The 17369-nt window shown below is 41.5% G+C and overlaps 3 protein-coding genes across 3 annotated transcripts; all 3 read right to left on the bottom strand.

Annotated features, from left to right (window-relative positions):
- Positions 1 to 340: 340 nt before the first annotated feature.
- Positions 341 to 2621, bottom strand: LOC128730311 (retinol dehydrogenase 14-like). Its single transcript, XM_053823352.1, has 2 exons — positions 2478 to 2621; positions 341 to 1215 (listed from the first exon to the last, which is right to left on the bottom strand). Exons 1-2 carry the CDS (start codon positions 2491 to 2493, stop codon positions 473 to 475), a joined length of 759 nt encoding a protein of 252 aa, XP_053679327.1. The 5' UTR covers positions 2494 to 2621; the 3' UTR covers positions 341 to 472.
- A 101-nt stretch (positions 2622 to 2722) lies between these two features.
- Positions 2723 to 4230, bottom strand: LOC128730310 (retinol dehydrogenase 14-like). The gene is made up of 2 exons (XM_053823351.1): positions 4092 to 4230; positions 2723 to 3460 (listed from the first exon to the last, which is right to left on the bottom strand). The coding sequence occupies exons 1-2, from the start codon at positions 4222 to 4224 to the stop codon at positions 2736 to 2738; spliced, it is 858 nt and encodes a 285-aa protein (XP_053679326.1). The 5' UTR covers positions 4225 to 4230; the 3' UTR covers positions 2723 to 2735.
- A 9202-nt stretch (positions 4231 to 13432) lies between these two features.
- On the bottom strand, positions 13433 to 15848 carry LOC128731666 (protein sly1 homolog). The gene is made up of 6 exons (XM_053824799.1): positions 15821 to 15848; positions 15593 to 15752; positions 15213 to 15514; positions 14183 to 15143; positions 13970 to 14111; positions 13433 to 13899 (listed from the first exon to the last, which is right to left on the bottom strand). The coding sequence occupies exons 1-6, from the start codon at positions 15846 to 15848 to the stop codon at positions 13576 to 13578; spliced, it is 1917 nt and encodes a 638-aa protein (XP_053680774.1). The 3' UTR covers positions 13433 to 13575.
- Positions 15849 to 17369: the final 1521 nt, after the last annotated feature.

The raw sequence follows: 17369 nt of genomic DNA, 5'->3' as shown, positions 1-17369 counted from the left end.
CGTTGAAACAGTTTAAAGACGATAGACGATAGAAAATGCTGTCTGTGAGATTAAAGAAGCGTCCTTTTTCCAAATAATATGCTTATGCAAAAAACATTGGCTACAAAAAACCTTCAAAAGCTCGAGAGAAAAACGATGATTGAGCTTTAGATTATCTTTTATGAAATCGGTTTCAACATTTTAACTTTTACTTTGAGTGGTGTTCGGTTGGTTCTGAATGTAAAAAATATGTTTCCCTCAGTCTTCTGCTATCATCTTCTGCTTTAGGAGCTCGTTCAAATAATTCGGAATGGATGCAAAACACCACGGCAATTATTATTAGAAAATACCATCACTCACTGGCACACAATATGCACACCATAGTTTATTACAATCCTTAACTCTAGTACGTACGTCATGGGCTCCTCCCTGCACTTTCACACACTCGGATCCAAGTCCAGATCGAGGCGTCTGGTGACATCCTGAGCGTAGCTTAGATCTGTGGATCCTCAGCGGAAAGCTTCACCAACTTCTTCGATGCCTCCCACAGCTCATGCTGTCGGGCCACGTGCTGGACGCGTCGGTTCAGCTGATGCACCTTGCAACCCCGGAAGTACTGGCCGCTGATCTTCTCCACATCCGGTGACACGGCCAGAAAGATGCTGGTGCGAGCACCTTCTTCCGGTGTGCGGAAGCACATCTGAATCGGCTTGAACAGAATGCTGATCGGGAATGGCACGTTGCGCCAGATGCCGGTATCGATGACGCCCGGGTGTAGGCAATTTGCAGTAACATTCGTGCCTTCCAGGCGCCGGGCCAGCTCCTGCGTGAACATGATCTCCGCGAACTTGGACAGGTTGTACAGGTGGATCGGGAACAGCGAGAAGTAGTTAACCGGGTTGATGCTGTTAATGTTGGCCGGGTTGAGGGACGCGAACTGGTACAACTTTGACGAAACGATCACGATTCGGCCCTGTTGGGACTTCTTAAGCAGATCTATCAGCAGATGGGTCAGCAAGAACGGTCCGTAGTAGTTGGTTGCCATCGTGAACTCGAGCCCATCCGGTGTCACCTTATTGTTGTAGCCTTGTGCTACACCGGCGTTGTGTATCAGGACGTCGATCACAGGCTCGGTAGCGAGGATGTCCTTAGCGAATGCCCGCACCGACGCCAGAGAGCTAACGTCGATGTGCTTGATGAGCAGCTTGGTGTTGCCGGTTTCGGCCGTGATTTCCTCTGCAAGAACGAATCGGTGAGTTTGGGCGGAAACCGAAATACTCAGTGGTAAGATGTTAGCTAACAAACGATGTAACACAAATTCAACGAAACTACTTAACTCGATAGAAGTTCTCTTAATAGATCACATTTCTTTTTATGGTAATGTCACATGAAAAATGGTCACAAAAAGCCAAAGTGAAATGACAAACAGGTTAATAAATTTGTAAACACACTTTTGATTAGTTGCCAACGATTACCAATGGTTCAATTCAAGATGGCTTAGCTCAAATCATCTAAGTTTTGGAAATGCTACATGAATTGTGTAAAGAAAACTACTCATTTTAATCAGTCAGTGTAAACATCACTTAATGAGACTAAAAGCTTTTGATGAACTTTCACCAGTGAAATATTTCATCTTAAAGTTTGCGGCGCTGTTTTGCTACGTGAAACATAAATCCTGCATGAATCATAAATCATAGCATAATGGTTGAGAACTATTTTTATACTATATTTTACTAGCAGTTTGTATACATTTTAAATATTGCGATTGACTTCTGTAATTTCATTGAAAACTCCTGAAGAAACATGCTTTCATATACCTGGTAACATTTAAAATTGCACCAACGGCGAATTATGAAATGTTTCACAATCATTTTTCCATAAAATGCAGTGCTCTCAGTGCACATCAGATTATGTTGGACACCGAATTTTCTCAGCAACAAATTGTAACAAATGTTGTGCCTTTTAAATAATTCACGATGTCTTCAAATTAAATCATTCATATTTCTCCTGAAAGCACTTGTTAAATGATAAAAAAGAATTTGAGAAGCTTCCCAAATAAGTGCTTCAAGGTAGTAAACTAAGCCACGTTAACATAACCATGATTCCAAATGGATGGATGACACACATTAACAAAACAATTATCAAATGATCAGAGTCAATAGTTTACGTTTGCTTTGAAAAACGTTTAAAATTGGATGAGTAAAGCACTAAGTAAGATGGATTTTCGAGCTTTCATCCATCCTGCCACCAGATATGGTTTTGTTTTGTTCTCCACTAGCCAATCGCACATTTTACCAACCGTTTCTTGAGTGACGCATGAAATTAGCAACATATAATAGTATGAGAAAAAAAATCACACACGGCCAATGGTGATGACAGTGCAATGGCGCGTAGGTACAATGTAGGTTAGGGAACAAAATCGTCAACGAAGCGCAAAACGAAAGCCACACGAGAATCACACGTACGAAATGAAGCGCAAAGTGCAGAAAAAAACCCACCAGTACTAGCAAGCATGCTCACGCGACACAACAGGGCGAAACGAAACACAGGCGCCGGAATTCTTGCTTCCACGCGGAAGTCGCGATCGACGCCTCGTTCAGCGGAATATTTATTTAATTAAGTCACACTCGCACACACACATGTACGGATGCACGGAAATTATTTTGGGGATCATTCGAGGATGGTAATCAAGAAAAAAAATTGCTAAAACGAAACAAAAATGACCAACACCCAGTGGTGGGAAAGCAGATGAGGAACTAAATTTTTGGATCACTGTCGGTGAGCTTGACCATCTTGGCGGACTCCTCCCAGAGCTTGCGGGCCTTCTCCATATCGCTGATACCCGCGCTCAAGCTCGCTTCCTTGCAGTCCATGAAATATCGGCCAGTAACGCCCTGCACCTCCTCGGAACAGGCAAGATACAGCGAGGTCTGCGCACCCTGCTCGGTCGTCTTGAAGAAGCTCTTGATCAAGCGCATCGGAAGCGTTAGCGGGAACGGCACATTGCGCCAGATACCGGAGTCGATCATGCCCGGATGGAGACAGTTGGCCGTGACGGCGGTACCCTCGAGCCGACGGGCTAGCTCGCGCGTAAACATGATGTTGGCGCACTTGGACACGTAGTACAGGTACGCCGGCAGGCTACCGACCGGGTTCAGGTTGGCCAAGTCGACCGAAGCGAACCGGTACAGCTCGGACGCGACTACGACGATGCGGCTCGGGGAAGATCGCTTCAGCAGATCGATCAGCAGGTGCGTCAGCAGAAACGGTCCGTAGTGGTTGGTTGCCATCGTGAATTCGATACCGTCGGCGGAACGCGATTTCCGGAACGTCTCGGCGAAGCCCGCGTTGTGGATCAGCACGTCCAGTTTGCGCTCGGTGCGCAACACTTCGGTCGCGAATTCGCGGATCGAGCTTTGCGAGCTGAGGTCGAGCTTCAGGACGGTAACGTTTGTGTTGCCTGTGCCCTTCACTATCTCATCTGCGGAGAAAAAAGCGTGTTTCATGGCGAGTTGTCCGGGCGGCGAGTTGTGTTTGCAAGCAGTCCTGCAGGGCTGGCGACTATGTACAGCTGTCTTTGGGTTTGGGTTTTTGGGGAAGGTACAGCGAGCGCATGCACGTGCAACGGAGTATTTGGGAGGAAGATTTTTTTTGCAACAGGCTTTATACACGATTCACGATTCAGGATGAAGGCTTTTTACAACAGGCTTTATACACGATTCACGTCATTTATCGGAGAAACACACAAAAACTCACACGAATGGACGACCAATAGCAGGATATGAGTGATAAGAAACCTACCACGTTATGACATTTAACTACGCACGCACAATTTCGATAGTGAGAGATTTGCCAAAGAAAGTAGAACGTTACTTGAAAAGAGTCCCCAAAGTAGCCCGTAAGGATGCTAGTATATTGAGATTGCATCGCGGAGTTTATCCATTTTCCATCACCAAATTCGTATTAGTATTTTTTCCGAACGTCCACTGGACGTACACATTTCCGCAATCTAATGAAAAAACACACCGTTAGACCACCAAAACGTAAGAAGTAAGCAGCTGTTGCGAAGAAACAACAGACCCATTAAGCGTTACCAAACAAGTCGGACGTACCTTGTGCCTGCTTCGCCGTCTCCATGTTCCGGCAGGCCATGATGACGCGGGCTCCCCGGTTGGCCAAATCACGGGCAGTTTCCTTGCCAATGCCCGAGTTGGCGCCGGTAATGATCACCGTCTTGCCCTCCATCTTGCGCTGCGTTGGTATGCGAGAGAATCGAAACGAAAAACGAAGTAGAGAGTGAGTGCGCGTCACGGGAAATGCAACCGTTCGCTGAAGAGAGGTTTTTCACGGTCACGATCCGTGCTTTCACCATTGTTCGCTTACAGTGGAGTTAAAGTGCCCGCAGGTGAGGTATAGGTAGTATTTGATTAGTGACAGTATGATCGCTAGTCCCGTGATGACGGACGCTATCGCCGTCAGCGGGTCGTTGAACCCGAGGAGCGACATTTTCTACAGTGGGTAAGTGGGCTAGAAAATGAAACGAGCACACCGGAGAAGAAAAGAAATAGATTAGTTCATGTGTTCACCGACCAATACACTTTATCATTCGAGTCATACCATGCTAAAATTATACACCTTGAAACTGTCTAGATAGCAGAATTTTACATTACTCTTAACATTTAAACATTTATTCCTACACCTTACCAATCTATGACACAATTAACCATTTTATTAAGTGAACTGAATATTTACAAAGATATAATAAATTAAACATGGTTTTTTTCAGTTACATTATTGATACTAATTTTGAATCACTTTTATTGTTCGTAATAGCCACAAGCTCTACGATCATCGAACAACGTAATCTGCTGTACGGGTCAAAGAGTACCATGCCCTACATGGAAAGCATTGAGCATGACTTTCAGATTTTTGTTACCGAATAGATAAAGCTTAAATGTTGTCGAAAACATAATGCTGTTGATCGCGAAGCGTTTTCCAATCGATCGTTGTTCAATAGTTCAGGGTCAAACTTCAGGACTAATTGACTTCTTGATAGGTGTGCTGTAGAAACAAAATCGTAGAGATTTGCTACAGAGGCACAATAAAATTGGAATAATCATATTTCTGATAAGCAGATGTTTCATTAATAACTCTCTAATAAATCAGGTTCGATCGATTAAGCAAACAATTCTATTTTCACCACACATGCGATGTATTTAAGAGCATAAAATGAATGATATTTAAAATATACCACATTGCATATTTTACGAACTTCAAAAAAAAATCAATATTTATTTATTTTATTTGAACCCAAATATTCTCAACAAACTACTCAAACATCGCACACCGCAAATAAACATCGGTTAGAGGAATTATAACCACCGATGACGTTTTAACAGGCCCTCAAACGGTCATTAGTAATATCTACAATCGAAATATGTGATGTCACGGCGGAAGAGCGACCAAACAGCGGCCACAGAACCGAATCTGAGCACCACAGACCGTAACCATTCCGAATGTGGTCACTTATTATTGCTTTGTTAAACACTTTTTTGACACGCAATTCAATCGTCGTTAATGATCGAGTCAAAAAAAAAAGAATTCCCGAGAATGTTTTCATATCGATCGATCATCATCCTTGAGAACATTCGCGAACGAGCGCGTCCGTCTGGTCACGTTGGAATCGCCGTTGAAAAATGGCCGCAACATAACCGTGGCATTCCGCAACTCTTTCTCCAGTACCATGCAAAATGGGACTACACAACTGACAACAGTATCCATTACCTTCACAAACGGACAGGCAGAGGTGTGTTTCATGGTGTTTTCTACGTCATGATGGTGGGAAGAATGCTCCCAGGTGCTTGCGATAGAATAATTCCACCTGCCATCTTCCTTTTACGCCACGCTAGGTGAGGTGGCAAAAACGCAATAAAAGCTGCCCCTAACGTGCAGCATCAATATTTGTGTATCGTGATTTTTTGCTGTCTGTTCACTTCGTTTCCCACTCTTTGATTCCTGTGCTGCTTGTCACCACACTAAGCCACTTCGTCAGGCACTCCTTATGGTGTCTGTCGTGTACTTAGCGCTCCCGCGGTGAGCACTTCACGCCGGGACGGAAAGATCGCACTTTTTGTCGTTCTCGGGTGCAGATTCTGAGAAACACTCCATGCCAGGGCTGCCATTCAAATGTTTATGGAGCCACCAGGACGGAGTGGACGAAGTAGCTGGCGAGTTCGTTAAAATAAATTGTACGCAAATTTGTACTGAGCCTTCGAGGCATCCTCATCTCAAACGCACTTCACAGCACAAACCGAAGAACGGAACGCAGATCATGCATGGTAATTGCAGAACCGAGTTGGTTTGGAAATAGAGGAGTACTCGCGCCACGCAAACATGTCGCAAGTACGCCTTTTTATTCCCAAGAACTCAAAAATGTGTATGTGCCGGCGTGGCGGGGGTATCGAACCCGGATATGTTGAGGGAAGATAGAGTTTGAACAAAAAAACATTAATATAATATTTTTCTACCCATTCATTTCTAGCATAACTGACTCTCTCGCGCACTATGTTTCATTCACTTACGCGCGCGCGCGCGAGAACGATGATTTGCGTATCATCTGCGTGGCGCGTTTTTTTTTTTGCGTGCCACTCATTTTGAATTGTTTGCACGGTTTGGTCGTTTTTTATCCCTCTAATAACCTACTTCAATCGCATGCAAATTGTCTTCGTTCCTTTATTGCAGTCCCTCGTTGAGGTATGCCAAATAAAGGAAGTATACTTTGTGTTTCCATTTGTTTTTTTTTCTCTTCTAATCATCTTCAATCGAGAACTCATCCAGAATAAATGCCAATAAAGGGACAGTTGGATTTCAATAAAGCCATCAAATGTGTTTAGCGAATGTTTAGCTTGAGAACATGCAAACGATTTACTGATGTATCGCCAGATACTATTCTAAATAATACGATCAAAACTACTACTAACCATATAATCATAGTTAAAAGTTTAAGCATCAACGATCAGGGAATATCTCGATCATATCTCTATGTGTTCCCTCACAAAAGCCTGGACGTTACATGTTCCTATTTACATCAGGTCGTTGCGTCATAGACCCTTCCGATTTCAGCCCTTAGCTATATGAATTTCTATCACCTGATTGTTGGAAATAAATTCAAATTTATTTCAATATAGCTGATATGACGTAGCGAAGGCAGGAGCTGAATTTGTAAACCTCCGAACCGTGGGCATCTTATGCAAGGGCTCGCCATAGTTTTGTCCAACGTCCAACGCTCAGATGCGTACCTGCTTCGTGAAAGCTGTGGTCAGCCTTTTGATTTTCGGTGCCTTCTCACTGTTACCGAACCGACCCTGCTCGATGTCGTCTTCGATTCGAGACGAAAGTGAAACTAATCCAACCGTATTGGACGTTAGGTTTTTGGGAAAATTTCAAGCTTTCCGCACGCGAGGTCGCTATTAGGAGGACTTCAGCTAACGTGCAGTGGACTGCATTACCCAACACACCGTTAGTCCATTCGGTTGATTATTTTCTCCAACCTTAAAGATGTTGCGATTGTTTTTTCGGACAAACAAAGACTCTCACATTATGTGTAAGATGACCTGTCTTCTGGCTTGAGCGAACACTGAGTGATTCCATACTCAACGCGGACGGTAACAAACTCGACATTCACACGAAAATGAACATTCAGTTCAGAAATCTAGGCTCTAGTAAACTGTAACATTCTTCCCAGCATCATTGAAAGTATACTGCTGAATGTGTTTCCCTCGATTAAATTCACCTGCGCACCCAATTGCTCATTTCCATCTGACCTTCAGATGACGTCGACTTTTTTAATACCTAAAACAAATTCTCGCAAAAGCAGCAATTAACACGTAATCATCTGTACGTAGCATACAACGGATCCAGCGATTCATCGTTTAGCAAGCCAACTAACAACCATCCCTGGTATGGTCATTTGAACCAAGGATTACCTACGAGTTGTTATTAGCACGTTTGCCTACGATTTTTTTTTTCACACATTCTACAACCTAGCACATCGACGCTAAGCTAAGATGAATGCATTTATAAGTAACGTAACTTGCTGTTCACAAGCCGTGTCGCTTATTTATGCACATTGCTACGAAAGATCACTTTCCCGGAAGCTAATTGCGCATCATTTGCGCTGAAGTGAGTGAAGTTAGTTGACCATTTATGGCTGAGAGCACGATCATCGTTGATCGGCGCATGAAAAATGACGTATCCCATTTACCCGCGTTGCCCTAGGGTCAATAGATGTAAAGATCCTGTCTCATGATCAACCTCTCACATCATCGCTCAGCCAAATTAAACTACTGAATATTCATTATTAAAATAATAATCGACCAGATTGCGTATCTCATGAATTTTGCGAATACCCTTGGGGTCAACACGGTCCCAGATCCTGATTACCCGAAGGATCGGATTGGAACGATCTCCATTATTCCCAAAAACAGATGATATCACATTGTCAAAATGGGGTATGACAATGGGGCTTATTAATAGTTAATATTTCCATTTTATTATTCATCAACGCCTCTCGGCCGAGCTCAATTAAGTGAAAAATGATAATTTTGCAATGCATTGCATGGCGAAAAGCAAAAATGCCATTCAAATAACACATTTGATATATTAGAGATCCATTCCTCATTGATTTGGTTGTCGCTTTCACAAATGGGAAAACGTAATCAAAGCCCTCGTATCGTGGTGTGTCTTGCAGGCATGATGATTTTTGGTGGATAAGATTTGGCAGCTTTGCGATGTCTGCTTTCGGCCACATTTCGTAACGCCCTCGGTTTCCACCATGTCCACCACGGGGCCTTATGCCAGAGGGCTGAACAAGCCGAAAACCCAGACTGCACCTTTCGATACATGCCGGACGGTGGACGAATGTTGTAATAAATTGATCTGTCGTTAGTAAGCAAGCAAGGACGGATGATGCAACGCCGAAACTAAACACCCAACTGAATGAGAGCCTTTAGCAAGAATGCACCAACGCGAAGAACGAAGGCGGATAATATAGCGTATCAATGCGTTTGCCAAAATTTGGCTAACCATGTATATAAAATCAGATATTCAAATTTTCAAAATTTAAGCCGGTTCGCGTGACATTTTTCAGTCTGAAAACGGGTTTTGGAATGTGTTTTTTTTTGGGAAAAATGCGCTAAAGATCAAAAAATGCATTTCTGCATAAAAAAACTAGTCCTACGACGCATCGAACGTGTTTCATTGCACTGTGGGGTAGCCCGAAACCAATCCCGGTAATAAACATTAGTTTCAATGGTTATGCATCAGTTTACAAATAAAACAGGTCCAAAAGCGCTTTTGTAATAAAACCAAGGATGTTTTTTTATGTTCTGCACATTCAGGGAGCGCCTCTGTGCTCAGTTTTTCCTTGTTTCTGATTCATTTTGGATCAATCCCTAGAGGTGGGCATACTATACACAACGATTTTTGCTTTGATTTTGAATCCTAACCATGGTAAACGCTTTGTTCGTTTCAAAAATACAAAAAAAAAACTAAACATTCTTCTTAAAAGAAGATTTGCATGAGGTCATTTATATTGTGCATGTTATATTCTTTAATTTTTTGGTATTTTGTACGTCATAAACAATTTCCAGTAAAGTAAAGGTCTGCATAGGTAGTTATCTATCTCAACTTTAAGTATTTGTTGAGTGCACATCCAACTTACGATAGCAATTATTGTTGAGTGCATGTCTTTTTAACACGTTTTAACTTGGTATTTTTGCCTTTTCATGGTCACGGTTAAGCTTAAGATAGTATATATTGTGCATTATTCGTCCGTACCACATAGTTCGACCGTACGAGTTACAACGGTATCGAAACGGGCCAAAATAAGTGGCGCAACCGAAAAAAAACCCGTTTGACTCATTTTCAACGTTCCCAAAAGAGGTTGCACGTCGAGCTTTCTCCCGTAGCTTTCTTATTTCATGCACATTCACCGCGGGTCTCAACGTTCTTGCACAGTTTAACGCATTAACGTCCGCCTCGAGCACTTGTTGCCGTTCCCTTTGCTACGATCACGGTTACCGAACAACCACCCCAAGGTGCAGCTAATGACTACAAAATTACACCTCAACGACGATCAACGAAAACTAACCTTTGACCTGCTGGTGATAATGCACGATAATCCACTGTGCAACGACGCTTTCTCGACGCTTCGTCTAACTGCTGTGACTGCTGCTTCTGCACCCACGCGTAACCGTTTGCTGAGGCACCGAGTTTCACCTGCGCGCCACGACACCACACGGCAAGTACGCGAGTTGACGGAAACGAGGCGCGTAAACCACACCCGGCGGATGTATGTACGGTTCCGGTACACTTGGCTGACTTGGTTGTGAAGCCCTTTACCGGTGCGTCCGTGCGATCGAAAGGTTGCTCGAAAAGTGAAACTTTCGAGCGATCGGTTCGGGTGCGATCGCGAGAGCTACCCTGGAAGCGTTTATCCCCACCAATGCGGCACGACTACGCGTATTGGGGTAGTTTTGGATCGCGCCAGGAAGGTGTGCGTTGATTGTGGACAACGATCGCTTCATTGCACACGTATCGTACGTTATTAGGGGAACATGAAGCATGGGAACGATTTTTGAATACACATTTAGGCACATACAACAAGCCGATTGCAGCCGAATCGATGGCCCGATGGCTATGTCGTGGTATCAAAAACAAATATTTTAACACCTTGCGTGCCAAGCGTTTTTTTAGGAAAGTGCACAAAATGCCACGATTCAAGCGATTCTTGCTCATACGTCAGAGCCTCGGTTGCACTGGCTCTAATTCTTAACGTTCTACGTTTGTGATGAATTTTTGGTTTTCTTCGCATTCATTCGTATTTTTATTCGGTCACAAATGCGATAAGTGAGAATAATAGCTGTTCTAAATATTCAAAAATTGCATTTTAAAATGATGCGTTTTTGCCGTAACCCAAAAATGGGTGACATGGCGTTTTGTAAAAATTTACATCACCCACTTTTTGGGTGATGTGGCACTCAAGGTGTTAAATCATATTTCATATAAAATTTTAATAACATAAAATAAAACGAAATGAACATTTTAAACGGACTCCCAAAGTAAGTTGCGTACCTATCAATTATTATAAGTGAAATGCTCAATAAATAAATCGAGGAGTATTTTACAAATATTTTTAAACATAATTGTAGATGAAGGAAAGCCGTCTAGAAACCTTTTTTATTCTTTTCCCTGTCCGCGTTCTTTATCGTTTCGAAATCTCGAGTGCTCTAATCACGAAAGCTTCAAAAGCTCTCCAACCCAAATCGAGGAGGCTCTTTCGAACGGTGGATTTTTATTTTCATTATGATTGGGTTTATTCTGGATGAAATTGATCGCAAACAAAATCGTATGTAATCGGATACAGGAAGTCCACAAAGCGCGAGAATTCACTCTCAATCTCCAGGGGTAGATAAGTTTATATTATATCAAGTGTCAATGCTCTCATCTGTGTGATATTCCTCCCGTAAATGCACTAATATCTTTCGATAACAGATATTATGGCCTAATTCGAAACACATGAATGCACACACGCATCCGATCTGCGATGAAACCATTTGGAGAAAGATCGGAAAGTGAAGAACCACCAACATCGTTCATCAATAAAATGGACCACTTCACTTTGAGGCGGCGATCATCGCCCTCGAATAAAACCACACTTTCGGTCATTGTTACAGCGCAAGATATACCGTCGTATAACTTTATGTCTTTTCAACAACGGTTACGGTTAAGTTGTTTCACTGGCTTTTCCACCGGTGGGCGTTTTGGCACGGTGAAATTGCATTGTTTGTGCAACGAATCTAATCCAAAACCCATCAATGATGGTGCTGGAAGAAAAATATATCACCAAATCGAAAGGAAGAGTTGAATAAATATACGGTTACATTTTTGTGTGTTCGTAAGACCATCCATTATTGATCATTTTTAAAAAGAAAAAAATCCTTTCAGGGTGCTTAAAATGCGTACAAAAAGTACTTTTTTATTTCAGAAATAATTAATATTGATTTTTTTTAAATAATAATCAAACTTGAGCCTCTGGAAGCACAGATTCAAAAAAAACTATCTCACCTTATACAATCCTAAAGGTCGCTACGTGATGGAATTAATAATGGTTTCTCTTGATGTTTTGATAGTCCGTTCGAACAACCAAACCAATAGTATAAAATAGATTGAAAATTTATATTTATTAATCTTAAGAAAAAGCAATAGTCTAGTAATGTATTGTTTGAGTATGTATTATACTCCTTATTCATTTACACTAGGTATAAATTAAACTAGCCATAATTTCGCAAAATTAATTTCAAGTGATGACATATCGACGTAATGATGTATTTACGAGATGACGAAGATTATAGGTTTTTGGGTATTACACAAACGCGATTTTTTGTGTAATTCCTTTGCAACTGAACTCTGCAACTCTACTTGGATAGATAACGCTCAAATCCGTGTTAGTAAAATCCAGAAATGCTCTTGAATATCCGCTCGGCATATTCGACAAAATGCTTGTTTTTTATGCTATTTCAAAGCAACAATCCATAATAAAGTACATACAACAACGAGAGCTTTCCGGTATATTCGTATCAAGCACAATTGTAGCTTTATTCATATGCATTTTTAAATTACCAATAATGGAATTATAATGCAAGTGACATCTATAATTAAACAGAACAAATATTTGCCGGGGATTTACCGCGATGTCAACGCATTAACTGCATGACAGATTGCACTAATGCAATCTGCTCGAATTTATATATTACTCGAAAATATATCAATTGGAAGACTGCCTTATGCCTTACTTTATGAATTTATTTCTTCAATTTTGAATGGAACGTTTTTTTAATTCGATCATTTGATTGGATACAGAAAAAACTTTTATTTTGTGCATCTTCATCAAAGTGTTTTAGGTAAAACGATTGCATAAACGTTCCAGGTCCGGATAGCTATTTCAGGTATGGAAAATTAATTAAAGTATATTAAAGTACAGTTTGCTTCTGCCATATCGAAATGAAAACGGATACAAATAAAAAAAATAAGAATTAAAACTGAAAATAATCTCTTTGTTTCATTCTTTAATACACATAAAAATTAATGAAGACAGTACAATGCAACTCCTTTCGAACAATTTAGCTGATAAATGCATTTCATATATTTTGTTTGGTGTCCACCATTTCGATCCAATCAGTTCTGTTATCAACCCTATACGTAGAATCAATCGGTTATCAAACCTATCCCAAACGAGTTCAATATAGAAATATGAATAAAATAAATGTTCAGAACATTGAAATTTAGTAGTAACCATGAGCTATGTAATCTTAAGCATAAGCTAACAAATAGAATAAATGGTTTATTTACTGTACAGTAAAATAGAAAGAAATTAAATCCTTAGCCAATAGAGTTTACTAACCGCGTATCATATCTAATGGTCCAGCTAACCCAACATTTTACCTAGCTAAGCTCACACGCGGCGCTCCCATGTTGAGAAACGCCAAAACAACGGTCAATTCCACTGCGGCGCACTGGACGAACACAAGACCTGCTCTATACACTTGTAATCTCCTGACCAAGCAGTGACAATTGTTTTAGAAATTGTTTCGCGTTTGTAAGCGTTGAAGCACCATAGATGATGCGTCTAATGCTGTTTGTGCTTTGCTTCGATTTTATGAAATCCACCAAATTCTGATACTCGATGTAGTTGCCTCCACCCACCACAAACACGATGGCGTCCTGGAACGGTGCTCGGTTCTTTGGTAACACATCGTTACCCTTGAGCAACTTCGGATCCAAGTACAGGTAGTCGTCCACCTCAGATCCCCCGGAACGACATTCCATTAGCTGCTCCGTGATTTTAGTAACTGGAAGATTCTAATAAAGCACAAACAAGTTAAAAGTAAGTACCACCTTAAACGGTGCACATTCATGCATTGGTACTCACATGTCGTTTGACGACTAAATTTTTTACTCCCTCCATCACAAACGACGACCCTTGGGACACTAGTTTTGAAAACATAGAGACGGTTTTTGTGCCACTTCCCTCATATTGGTTGGAATTTGCTAGAGTGCTTTTCATGATACTCCTGCAAAACCAGAGAATGTAATTAACGAACAATTCGATGTGCTCAAGAGCAGCAATTTCCTTCTAACGTACCTCCATCGTTGTATGTAAGGCAGTGGAGACAAATCACAACCGCACTCTTTCAACGATTCTTCGACACGTTTGAATTCCGCATCGCTTACGTTGCTACATATGAAATAGATGATGAATAACCGCATCTTGTCCTCGGGAAGCCCGAATTCGGGATCCTTCAACAGCTCGCTCAACGCACGGTCCAAGGCCTGCTTTGACATGATTTTTTCCTCCAACTCGAAAAATGAATCCAAACGACGCGACTTTATGTAGTTTAGTATTGAAGTCGCAATCTTCGTATGCATATCGATAAGCCGTTTCTTTTCCAGTAACTGCGGCAATGAGTTAACCGCGTTCGTCAGTTTGGCCGTGTTATCGTTCACCATCGAGAAAGCAACATCCGATTCCCCGTCGATTCCCATCGTCGTCTTAAGCTTCTTGATTTCCTCCTCCGACGAGCGATACTGTTCGAGCTCTTCCTGTATTGCTTCCGCCACCGTAGGAAATGGGCTTCCTTTGTGCGTGCACCAGAACCGGTCACGTGAATCCAAATCGCACGCTTTCATCTTTGGTTTTGCTCCCGTCGCAGCGTACTGCTGCTGATCGGCAGCTGGATCCTCTTCCACCACGACACGATTCAGGGCAAGCTCCAGCACGTCGTGGGCCAACGCTTGATACGTCCAGGTATGATGCAATGGCGTCGCCATGTCGATGCTCCGATCGAGCAGAACCAAGAGTGGCCGCTGGAAGCTAAACGCACCCGTCTGGGTAGCATCCATGTGGAACAGATTGTTCCGAGCGTCCCACAAGTTTTCGCGCAGTTTTTTCTCCAGCTTTCGGGCCACCATTTCGGCGGCACTATTTTTTGGGCAGCGTATGATTGGAACGGTCCCGAGTGTAACAAACACGGCAAACAAACTATCCACAATGCTGTCCATTATGCACTCCATTTCGACATCCTGCGTATTAGCACGATTGATGGCTAAAATGAGAACATTGAGAAAGCACTTAATAAGCCTTTCGATCACCTGGTTCATGAGCAACAACCAACCGTAATAAGACAATGCATCACTGTTTTGGTGTTTCAGTACGAACATATCGTCTTCCAGCGTTATGAAGTTTAAATACTGATCGTACACTTTGTGGATGTTTGCCACGCAGCCGGCCTGCAAGGCAGCTGCTGCGAGATCTTCCAGCTTCTGTCGCGATATCGGTGCTATGAAGTTTAGGTGGTACACGTCGTACAGGCCATTCTGAAAATCCTGCGCAATGCGTCCAAGATTTTCTTCCGTTGGTGCACAGAAGTAAATCGCCGGTACGTCCGGAATGGAATCTCGATCGGAATGCAGTTGGCTGGAAACGGAAGACATTAATTAGTGAAATGAAACGTGTTACGAACCACGTAGCCGCGAAGCGGAGCTGTTTCATTACATATGCAGCGTGATGCCCATTTCCCGCAGCTCGCGAATGGATATCAGCGGCGAAATAATGTCCTGCCCTGTACGATCGTATATCAACAATTTCCATACTGGTTCCGCCGATATTGCTTTTGCGAGCGGTTGATTAAGGTTCAGCATCTGCTTGATAGCATCTGTACATGGACGGATTTCAAACGGTGTTAGAACAAAAGTAACAAATGTAGCTGATGAAAAAACATACTTATCTGACGATCTTTGAGGGTCGCCATCGAAACAGAGGCCGATAAAAAGGCGAAGCGACGAGGACACAAGCAAACTAAAGTTTTATTTATTGGAAAACAATCCTGCTGATATCGAGTGACGTTGACAAATTTTCAATAACCCGGAACTGTCATTTTATTTGCATGATAACTGTCAATATTCTAGTACTGCACGCACGTAAACAAATAATGACAGTGTTCGTTTGCTGTACTATGGGCAATAAAATACCGTAAATTTTTTAAATTCAAACATCATGTACTTTTTTATGTAAATGTTTAAGGATATTATTCACAGAAAAGTGTACCAAATTTTATCCTAAATGATCTCCTATGGAGTTGGCATGCTTAATATTATAGCAATTCATGCAATGACAATTCTTCCAGTTCTTTGTTGAAAAGTGTAACGACCAAAGAAATGAACAGGTTCATATAGATTATGTTGAATAATATATTGCTTAATTTTTATCTTCTTCACTCCCTATTTAGTATAGTATAATTAGTACGAAGCTTTTTTATCATCACCATGTATTATTGAAATTATCACTATTTCTTTCGTGTTTTCCATTCAAAAACTCACACTTTTCGTTTGTGATTTGCACCCTTTAGCCTTTCCTCAATATATTGTTGTTTCAAACCATTTGGCATTTTTTTAAATAGCATCATTTCGAACAAATACGTATAATGTGGCATTTTTAATTCTAGTTTTATTGCTTGCATTTGCATAGAAATTACGCACTAAATGCATTCCCATTCCAAACATATTCGCCAAGAACGTGCATGCGAATACATAACAGCAAGCACAACGAAAAACGTGAAATAAAAATCCCGCGCACTGCACGAGAAAACTGATAAATTTTTACGCAAAAGTAACAGGAGAGCATACCAGTCAAGAGGTTACATTTTTGTCGGTTGAACCGCAGGCATTATTCACTATTATTCACTCATAGATAGCGCTGTAATACTTATTGTTTTATATTCTGTCGCCTAGATGGCGCTCATAGCACAGACAATTTAAATTATAGCATAATATTTTTTTATTTAGCGCCATCTGTTGGAGAAAACTATTGTTTTTGTACAGCGGCATCAAAAGTGTTATACGGATATTTTCTGAGTAGCACAGTTAGCACGTGTCCTCCTGGCTGGTATGCTCTCCTGTTACTTTGGCGAAAAAATTCCTGTTTTCGAGTGCCAGTTCTCCATTATCCATTCTTCCCGCTCTGCACGGTATAGTGTATATGCGTGTAATAAACATGTTCTTTTCGATTCTATTGGTTTGGAATAACGTGATATCTACTGTTTGGGCGATTTGCAATGATTTTGTAGATTGTTAACAATATAAATAGGAAAGTTTCAAAAAGCAGCTATTAAACCTTTCTTCTAGTAATTCACATTTATTCATTTTATTTCTTTATTTTAGGACTATTGTTGTTCTAAAAAACAATAATAGTGATATTTTTTCAACTCTTTATTTGAAACCCACTGGACTTTGAACTATGAACGACAAATATTTTTACACCAACTATGCTCTCC

Source organism: Anopheles nili, chromosome 2, assembly GCF_943737925.1.
Source record: "Anopheles nili chromosome 2, idAnoNiliSN_F5_01, whole genome shotgun sequence".
NCBI classification, from domain to species: Eukaryota; Metazoa; Arthropoda; class Insecta; order Diptera; family Culicidae; genus Anopheles; species Anopheles nili.
Note: the sequence above shows the minus strand (reverse complement) of the source record. Positions and strands in the feature narration are given on the sequence as shown.

Coding starts and splice junctions, on each gene's coding strand:
- LOC128730310 (XM_053823351.1), bottom strand. CDS start 4,224: ATGGAGGGCAAGACGGTGATCATTACCGGCGCCAACTCGGGCATTGGC. Junction 3,461..4,091: donor GACGGCGAAGCAGGCACAAG/GTACGTCCGACT, acceptor TTTTCTCCGCAG/ATGAGATAGTGAAGGGCACA.
- LOC128731666 (XM_053824799.1), bottom strand. CDS start 15,848: ATGGCGACCCTCAAAGATCGTCAGATAA. Junction 14,112..14,182: donor CCTTACATACAACGATGGAG/GTACGTTAGAAG, acceptor CTGGTTTTGCAG/GAGTATCATGAAAAGCACTC. Junction 13,900..13,969: donor ATTTAGTCGTCAAACGACAT/GTGAGTACCAAT, acceptor GTGCTTTATTAG/AATCTTCCAGTTACTAAAAT.